The sequence below is a fragment of the Pocillopora damicornis genome, chromosome 1, assembly GCF_964200805.1.
Source record: "Pocillopora damicornis chromosome 1, jaPocDami1.2, whole genome shotgun sequence".
Lineage (NCBI taxonomy): Eukaryota > Metazoa > Cnidaria > Anthozoa > Scleractinia > Pocilloporidae > Pocillopora > Pocillopora damicornis.
In genome coordinates, this window is record NC_142670.1 from 20434852 (window position 1) to 20444971 (window position 10120).

The 10120-nt window shown below is 38.1% G+C and overlaps 1 protein-coding gene across 1 annotated transcript; it reads left to right on the top strand.

Annotated features, from left to right (window-relative positions):
* Positions 1-217: 217 nt before the first annotated feature.
* Positions 218-8926, top strand: LOC113666907 (uncharacterized). Its single transcript, XM_089203854.1, has 10 exons — positions 218-1243; positions 1349-1498; positions 1947-2069; positions 2446-2568; positions 2831-2953; positions 3793-3915; positions 4410-4532; positions 5620-5742; positions 6377-6499; positions 7368-8926. The coding sequence occupies exons 1-10, from the start codon at positions 931-933 to the stop codon at positions 7691-7693; spliced, it is 1650 nt and encodes a 549-aa protein (XP_089059980.1). The 5' UTR covers positions 218-930; the 3' UTR covers positions 7694-8926.
* The last annotated feature ends 1194 nt before the right edge of the window (positions 8927-10120 follow it).

Genomic DNA, 10120 nt, shown 5'->3' on the forward strand with positions numbered 1-10120 from the left:
CCAGCTTGTCGATACTCAAGACCTAATTCATATCTGATAACCAAAGAGAGCGCATAGCAAAAGAAAGAAGCAGTTCTTCTGGGGAGAAGACATTTATTACTGGTAAGCCTGTTTTTTTTAGTAGTTCGTCGGTAAAACCTTTTGGCTTTAACGAAATGTAAATTCATGTTATTTAAAGCAGCAGATTCAAGTATTTGTCAAATTCTACTCACACTCCATTTAATTTATCTTATTGATGAAGGGTTAAGCTCTAAGAAATTGTCTTTTTGGCATTGACGGGAGTAAGCTAGAATTAGGATTATGTATGTATATTGTTACGCTTACGTCGACAAGCGTGCTCTTGATAATTCCCTGGATTTAGAGGACGATAACTCTTTTGGTTTTTATGTTAGTTTTTGTTTCCTTCTTTAAGTACCTTTCATGGACGGTTAGTTTCGTCTAGAGGGACCTTACCTTGTGAGTACCTTTGATCGTAGAATTGATTTCATACTTTTAGCGAGTGGCTGGATGCGTCACCTGTCTCTCAAGGCGGCAAACCTCAACCTCAACCGAGCCAACCCCCTTTTAAATAGAAACTAAAATAATTCACCTTCTGTGTTTTGGTTCTCAGACCACGCAAATGTCATAATTTCATGTTGTTCTTTTTCAAAGGGTAAGAAATAACAACGCAGGAACTGGGGTATTGTTCTGTGAAGTAGATCTTTTATTTGGGCAGGTCAACGTTGCGATCTCCCGAAGGTCTTTTATTAGTCTCAACTTGGAAAAGGATTGTTTTATATGGCTTTAAGCAACTGTTGGCGCCCGCTGGATTTTTCGCAAACAATAAATAATCTTTGAAAAGTCTCAGCGACTTAGCAAAATTTTCCATCCGTCCAATCTACTAGTACTCTTATCGCCATTAGGTGTCGTCGAGCCAATGAATGGAGCAAGATGGCCCTTACTCTGCTAGTGCTGATTGTTGTAAGTCCAACATTCTTAGATGCAAGTTCTCAACATAGCAGCGCAAAAGGAGAGGTGTCGATCTTGGGTATGATGCTGCAAGGACACATCTTCAAGAATATCACAAAAGCGGCTTTCGGTGATGTGTGTTTACGGGAATGTTACCAAGACATCAGATGCCAGAGTTTTAACTACGTCTTTACCGAAGACATTTGCGAATTGAGCAACCGTACTAAGGAAGCCAGACCAGAAGATTTTGTACCAAACTTTGAACGATATTATTTCAGAAAAGACATGAAGAGAGGTGAGACCTTAATGTTAAGTTAGAAAAAAGAAAATAAAGAACTAAGAATGTATTATGGAATGATAAGTGATACATGTAAACAAGAAACAATCCGTTGTTTTCCAGTGCCTCTCGGGTCCGTTCCAGAACTTCCGGCTGAAACGTGTAAAGAGATTAAAACAAGTGAAGGAGGGCAAGCGGTCAGTGCGAGATACTGGATTTTCTCCATCATACCTGAAAAGATTGTATTCGCTTACTGCGACATGAAAACAGAAGGTACCTTAATTCATCATGAAAATCGATGTTTAAGTTTTTTGCCTTTATTCTCTCAGAGAAAACTCCACATTAAAAAATGTAGACAATCATTACTGGCCCTAAGATCATTTCAGTTTGGAATGTAAAATGCGATTGAGTTATAAATATTTACACAAACAATTGCCTGTTGTGCAGCATTTGTATTGTTTGTCATCAATACTTCTGCCGTATCGTTGCCAAGGCCTTTGTACACTGATATGTATAATTTTGAATTGTGTTGTTCCAACAAATTTGAACATCCTTCCACGAATCGTGTTACGATATAACCAAGGACGCTTAGGTGTTGAAAAATAATGCCACCGATACTGAACAGGTCTCATGTTACTTCTTCCTATGTTTCCTTTTGGAGTTACAAGCAGTAATAATCATCATTCGGAACTCTACTACTGACTTTTTAATGTTTTTTCAGATGTTGACGAATGCAGTTCTTCCATCCCCATTTGTGATCCAAAGGCCAACTGTCAGAATACGGAAGGCTCATTTCATTGTCAGTGTGTGACTGGATTCTCTGGTGATGGGAGATCTTGCACCGGTAAAGTTATTTTTCAAGGCAGACTTGGTGGTTGCATGGTAAACACAGAGGTTTGGGCCCTAATCGTGTAAGCTTGTTATGTTCTTGAAAAAGGTTCTTTACTTTCCGTTACTTTCCGTTACTTTTCAACAAGAAAGGGGCAGTAAATAGGTAGAAGAAAATTTTCAGAAAATCGAATCGACAAAAGATTTGAGGATGTGTAGGAGGGAGAGTGGGGGGGGGGGATATTTAAATTGTGTTATTCCAGGTGTTAAAAAATAGTACTACCAATAGTGAACAGGTCTCTCACATAACTTCTCCGTGTTTCCTTTTAGAGTTACAAGCAGTAAAAGTCATCAGTCGGAGCTGCACTACTGACTTTTTGATTTCTTTGTAGATGTTGACGAATGCAGCTCTTCCATACCCGTCTGTGATCCAAATGCCAATTGTCAGAACACTGAAGGCTCATTTCACTGTCAGTGTGTGAGTGGATTCTTTGGTGATGGGAAATCTTGCACAGGTAAGTTTATTTTTAACATCTTAATATCAACATCCATCCTAAAAAGAGTGGTTTAATATAACCATATGTGTCCTAATTTCTTTTTTGTTGGTTAACATGTAATACCAAGCAGCATGACCAGGTAGTCTGCCACTCATAGCCCTTAAGCTTAGCTTCAAAGAGTAATTTGCTTGTGGAGTTCTCGCTCTGTTTCCTTTTAGAATTATGGGCGGAAAGAATCATCAAGCAGAGCTCAACTTCTGACTATTTGGTTTATTTGCAGATGTTGACGAATGCAGTTCTTCCATCTTTGACTGTGATCCAAAGGCCAATTGTCAGAACACAGAAGGCTCATATCGTTGTCAGTGTTTGACTGGATTCTTTGGTGACGGGAAATCTTGCTCCGGTAAGGATATTGTTGAGAGTTAGGGTGATAACTTGATGAACGCCGAGGTTTTGGCCTTAGTCTTATAAGTGTGTTATGTTTTGAATATAGACACTTTAATTTTTGGTCCCTTTCTTGAGATAAGGGGACACAAATATTTACCAGTACACTGTTAGGAAATAAAATTAAAAAGAGATTGACGGAGGGTGGAAATAAAACAAAATAAGAGCCAGCGAAAGTGAGACTTTTCTCCCTTTGTTATAAACGGTTGTAAATTCATTTTTTTCTGTTTATTCTTATCATTTAACATATTAACATGAACAATCTACTTGATTAGTTTGGGCACAAAGCAACTCAACCAACTGGGTGCGAATCAACTAAGCCGGGTACAAAGCGACTGGGCTTTGAATGAAACGTCCCTGGTATAAGAAGGCTGGTAACGGGTTAAAATATAACACAAACCAGCAGAATCAGGTCATTTGTCAGTTATCCCCCTCAACCTTGCCCTTAAGGAGTGATTAATTTATTATCAGAAAACTTAAAGTTTCATGAAAGTATGTATTGTTTTTAGTATGTTGTCGACTATTAGCTATTGCTGAAGTGTTTTAGAGATGCATTTTACTTTGGCATTAAAAACTTATCTTAGTTGTTAAGTTTTGAATGGTGTTGTTCCAAAAAATTTGAACATCTTTTTACGAAAGGTGTTTCGATGTCACAAAGTGAACGCAGGTGTTGAAAAATAACACCATCGATATTGAACAGGAGTCTTGTCACTTCTCCCTGTGTTTCCTTTTTTTTAGTTACAAACAGTAATAATCATCAATCGGAGCTCCACTGCTGACTATTTAATCTCTTTGCAGATGTTGACGAATGCAGTTCTTCCACCCCCGTCTGTGATCCAAAGGCCAATTGTCAGAATACGGAAGGCACATTTTATTGTCAGTGTGTGAGTGGATTCTCTGGTGATGGGAAATCTTGCACCGGTAAGTTTATTTTTTAAGGCAGACTTGGTGGTTACATGGTAAACACAGATGTTTGGGCCTTACTCATGTAAGTGTGTTATGTTTTTGAAGTAGATTCTTTACCCTCCGATCCCTCTATACAGGAAGCAATAAATAGGTAGTGGTGTAGTTTTAGAAAATTGAATCATCAAGAGACTTAAGGAGGATGTGAAGGATGGAGGAAGGAGGGGATTTGGAACTTTGTTATTCAAGGAATATTAATATCCATCTTAGTAAGAGTGGTTTAATATAACCATATGTGTTCTAGTTTTTTTTTTTTTGCCGATTAACATATAAGCTCCAACAAATTTAAGCATCCTTTCACGAAAAGCACCAATAGCACCACCAAAACGCAAAATAACACCACCGATATTGAACAGGTCTCATGTCACTTCTCCCTACGTTTCCTTTTAATGTTACAAGCAGTAAAAATCATCAACCGGAGTTCCACCACTGACTACTTGTCTTCTTTGTAGATGTTGACGAATGCAGCTCTTCCATACCCGTCTGTGATCCAAATGCCAATTGTCAGAATACTGAAGGCTCATTTCACTGTCAGTGTGTGAGTGGATTCTCTGGTGATGGGAAATCTTGCACAGGTAAGGTTATTTAAGGAACATTTGGTTGTCAAGTATATGATGCAATGGTTTCGATCCTAGCCCAGTTAATCTATTGTGTTATGGTGGCACTCTAGCCAAGATGAAGAAATAAGTAGAGTTGAAAAAAACTTGTAAGGAAATTAGATGAGACTGGATTTTCTGCTGACGGGAAATCTTGCTCCGGTAAGGATATTCTTGAGAGATAGGGTGGTAACTTGATGAACGCCGAGGTTTTGGCCTTAGTCTTGTGAGTGTGCTCTATTTTGGGGCTAGACACTTTACTCTTTGGTCCCTCTCTTGAGATAATGAGAACACAAATAGTTACCAGCGCACTCTTAGAAAATAGAATAAAAAAGAGACTGAAGGAAGGTGGAAATAAAACAAAATAAGAGCCAGCGAAAGTGACACTTTTATCCCTTCGTTATAAACGGTTGTAAATTCGTTTATTTAAAAAAATATATAAAAACAATAAAATAAAAGTAATACTTTATAAGTAATAAAATATAAAACAAAAAAAGAGCCAGCGAAAGTGAGACTTTTATCTCTTTGTTATAGACGGTTGTAAATTCGTTTATTTCTGTTTATTCTTATCGTTTAACATATAAGCATGAACAATCTACTTGATTAGTTTGGGTACAAAGTGACTCAACCAACTGAGTGCGAATCGACAAAGCCAGGTACAAAGTGACTGGGTACGAAACGCCCCAACCAGCATAACCAGGTCACTTGTCACATATCCCTTTCAGCCCTACCTTCAAGAAGTGACTTATTTGTTATCAGAAAACTTGCAGTTTAATGAAAGTATATATTGTTTTTAGTATGCTGTCGGTTATTAGGTATAGACGAAGTATTTCAGACATGCAGTTTACTTTGGCATTGAAAGTTTTGAATGGTGTTGTTCCAACAAATTTAAACACCCTTTCACGAAATGTGTTGCGATGTAACAAAGTGCGCCCATATGTTGAAAAAGAACATCGCCGATATTGAACAGGTCTCTTGTCACTTCTACCTGTGTTTCCTTTTAGAGTTACAAGCAGTAAAAGTCATCAATCGGAGCTCCACTACTGACTGTTTAATTTCTTTGCAGATGTTGACGAATGCAGCTCTTCCGCCCCCGTCTGTGATCCAAAGGCCAATTGTCAGAATGCGAAAGGCACATTTCACTGTCAGTGTGTGGCTGGATTCTCTGGTGATGGGAAATCTTGCATCGGTAAGGCTATTTTTTAAGGCAGTTTTGGTGGTTGCATGGTACGCGCAGATGTTTGGGCCTTAGTCATGTAAGTGTGTTATGTTTTTGAAGTAGATTCCTTACTCTCCGATTCCTCTCTAAGGGAACCAATAAATAGGTAGAAGTGCAGTTTTAGAAAATCGAATCATTAAGAGACTTAAGGAGGATGTGTAGGATGGGGATTTCGAACTTTGTTATTCAAGGAATATTAACATCCATCCAAGAAAGAGTGGTTGCATATAACCATATGCGTCCGTATTTCTTTGTAGTTGGTTAACATATAACACCAACCAGCATGAACAGGTAGTCTGTTACTCAAATCCCTTAAGCTTAGCTTCAAAGAGTAATTTTCTTGCGGAGTTCTCGCTCTGTTTCCTTTTAGAGTTAGGGGCGGAAAGAATCAATTTCAGAAAATCGAATTAACAAGAGATTTAAGGGTGTATAGGAGGGAGAGTTGAGGGGGGAAAATTTTAAATTGTGTTATTCCAGGTGTTGAAAAATAGTACCACCGATATTTAACAGGTCTCTTGTCACTTCTTCCTATGCTTCCTTTTAGAGTTACAAGCAGTAAAAGTCATTAATCGGAGTTCCACTACTGTCCATTTGATTTTTGTAGATGTTGACGAATGCAGCTCTTCCATACCCGTCTGTGATCCAAATGCCAATTGTCAGAATACTGAAGGCTCATTTCACTGTCAGTGTGTGAGTGGATTCTCTGGTGATGGGAAATCTTGCACAGGTAAGGCTATTTAAGGCACATTTGGTTGCCAGGTAGATGATGCAATGGTCTCAATCCTAGGCCAGTTAATATATTGTGTTATAGTTATCTTTAGCTAAGAAGAAGAAATAGGTATAGTTGAAGAAAACTTCTAAGGAAATTAGATGAATTGCTAGGAGGTTATTTCTGATTGACTAAAAACCCATCTAAGAGGGCTTATAATCCTATTATAGCACACCTGTTCGTTATTGCTTTGATTTTTTAGTATCCAGTTGAAGGATCCTTCTTCCTTTATATCCTTACGCTTCCTCCTCTTGTCTTCTACATTATTTTTGGGTAGGGAAGACCTATTGCCGCGACATTCTGCTTCTCAGTTTATTTTAATCGGTACAATCTCTGAACACTGTAAGCGACCTCAGCTCGTGTTATAAAATTATTGAAAACGACGTAAGTGCAGTTAAAAACAGCAGCAACTACAAAAACAACAGCAAGAAAACTTCTAAACTGCTAAAGGGGCTCGTTTTGGCGAAATGTCCTTATTTCTCTCACACTGTATGTATTTTGGAATTTTGATATTTTAATATATTTTCAACCAAGTCTTCTCCATGGTTACTTCTTTCATTGCTTCTCGGTGATATATTTTACTTTTTGCCAATGTTATTTGTTATTGCTCTCCTCGAACGTAGCAGGCAGGTTTTTTCTCATCTACCACCAGGGGAGAATTGACAATAAGATCTTGGGAGTTAAAGGGTTAAGCATGATTTCCACAGCACTCCCGAGACCGTTCCTCGGATGATTTAAAGCCTAATTTAAATGATTCAAGCACAGCTGAGGCCAGTTTGATCTCAGGTACCTCCAATACTTAGTCAGTACTATGTTGATCACACAGCCACTAATAAGGACGCTCCTATCCGTTTAATGGGCGGTGGAGCAAACTACGGCCGTGTAGAGGTTTATCACAACGGGAAGTGGGGCACAGTGTGTGATGATCACTGGACAATTAACGAAGCCAATGTGGTTTGTCGTCAGCTCGGCTTCTCTAGTGCATCTCAGGCTAGTTGTTGCGCTAAATATGGTCAGGGTTCTGACCCAGTCTGGATGGATGATGTCTACTGCCAAGGGGGAGAGGCAATGTTATCTCGATGTAGGTTCCCTGGCTGGGAAAAACATAACTGTGCACATGGTGAGGATGCCAGTGTGGCGTGCAATAACTAGACTGGTCGCAAAGAAAAAAAAATTTCCACAAAACAATTTTTTTTGTAACAAGTTATTTCGTGGCATTGATCTCACGACCTTATTGTAGCATTGTCATATTGACACGTTGCTAGTTTTTGATCTCGGTTCAAAAATTAGCAACGCAAGATGACGAATATTTGCAAGATCAACAATCATGCTTGGAGGCAAACAGTACTTGTCAATTACTTCCGAACAAGCCAATTAGCACGTGCGAGAGGCACTGTTTACGTTTTTGGTACACTCGCCACAATGAGATAATTACCGAATACAACATATTAAAATATTTTAGGGCAGTTAAGGTTTACCAATAATTTCGGTAATCATTATCCGTGGCGTATTTTGAACAATTATCTCATTTTTCTATAGGTGTTTAAACACATTAGCGACACCGCTGTAGACGTACATCTTTTTTTCCCGCCTTTTATGGAATTTTTTTGGCACGTGCACCCGAAAAAAAAAATGGAAAAACAAAGCCATTCTAGTTATTCTGCGGAGCATATTTCGTATAAGACCTAAGGATCGAAAGCAAAAAAAAAAAAGATGATATGAAGGATAGAAATGATGATGATAATAATTATCATAGTGTTTAACAAACAAGAGCTTGTTAAACATGAGAGCTTTAGGAGGCTTAAATTTGGCAAGACTGTCTCTAAAAATAATCTCGTGTAACGTAGCGTTAGTAGTAGTTTTCGCAGCAAATTTGCGATAAAAGGTGTATTGTGTAAGAGCAGTATTGGTAGAAGGTTCGGTACAGGCAACGCTATTATTTGATTTACGTAATGATAAGTAAGTCTCCAAGAGGACTCAGCGCTGGAAATAGCGAGATGATACATTTAGATAGACGAATTTAATAAGCAACAAGGAGGGGTTGCCATAGACCTCCTAATGGTAACATGATCAGCAATCTTTTGTGTTCATGAAAATTAGCCTTATTATTCTTGCCTTTGAATGAAAACTTAATAATTTGTACACATGTAACTGGAGCTAGAATGGTTAATTCACATTAATGTAAGTGAATGACAGTTAGTTTTGCCATCTATGGAAGTCAAATGTATTTGATAGCAGCAAGTCTAAGGCCTTGTGCCGTTAAGGTACTTTTTTCAGAGCGTGTATTCAATCATGACCAATTTGTATACCTTTGATAGTAATAGAATATAATTGCTGTACATGTTGGTGTTACAATGAAAAAAAATTAAATATGACTTTGGACCATTTTTTGCGTAATTCCATATTTGAAATACATAGCTTTTTCTTGGCAGACACGTTTATGCGGGGTGATGCACGAGAAACTTAACAAGCCTTGTGCCTATAAGGCGATACTACTGTAAAACGTAATACTATCGAAGCATTTGAAAATATATAGTACAAGTTATTAAATGTGTAGGTTTTGAAATGAAAAATTTTTTTATTTTTCGTCTAGGTGGGCCTATTCAATCATACTCAAATTGCATATCACTGGTAGTAATAAGGCATTGCTATTAGGCAAGAGTTATTTTTGACACTATAATAAAAATACCGTCTTCACAGACCTCTGGAATTATAGTAATTAGCTGACCAACGAGAAGAATTAAATCACAGACTTGTCTAAGGATATGATACGTTGCGGCGTAGCATACGTAATAACGGGGTTTTCTACGTAATGAGCCAATCATGGCCAGAAATTCCGAATCGCGCATGCGCAATAGACCGCAAGACTTAGAGTCTTAGAAGAGTCTAAAAACTCGCTGAAGAATACAAAGCTTAGTATGGGATTCATTTAAAACCAGTTAATAAAATTCGTATCATGGACGTAACCCCGCCATCCCAATGTCAGTTTGAATGATACTCATCAGTACTTTAATTACAGAATTACAGTGTTTTGGTAAATGAAACAGTCGTTGCGGTTTTTTCCGTTATAACTTACAACGTTTTATTCCCATTACAATACGGAAAATGGCGTCTACCTTCGTAAATATCATTTCCCGAATCTTAACTCAGCCGAAATCCCTTACTGGTATCGATCCATCCCAATCAAATTGTTTAAGTTCAAAGATGTCATTCCACGTTTACGGCAAAAAGAACTTTGCAAACCCTAAAAATATTGCCGCTTTTTTTTTGCCTACTTTCAGCAAAAATGAACGCATCTACGAACAGTAATCTTCCTTCGATCTCGCTGAAATAACAGTATTGAACGTCTCTCTTCTTCGCACTAAATGCTGTGCAAAAACGATCGCTATTTTAATACCTACGACTCAATGACAGATAAAAGACTGGTAACTACAGGGGGTGATCACGAGGCTGGGGGCTCGGTATAAGATGCCCTTTTGGAGAAATTTAAGAATTTTTTGTTTTGGTTTCGCGCGGGAAAAAAAATCAAAACAATAATGAAAAATGTCTGATCGTCACCCGGTCCGTGACCCCCTCATA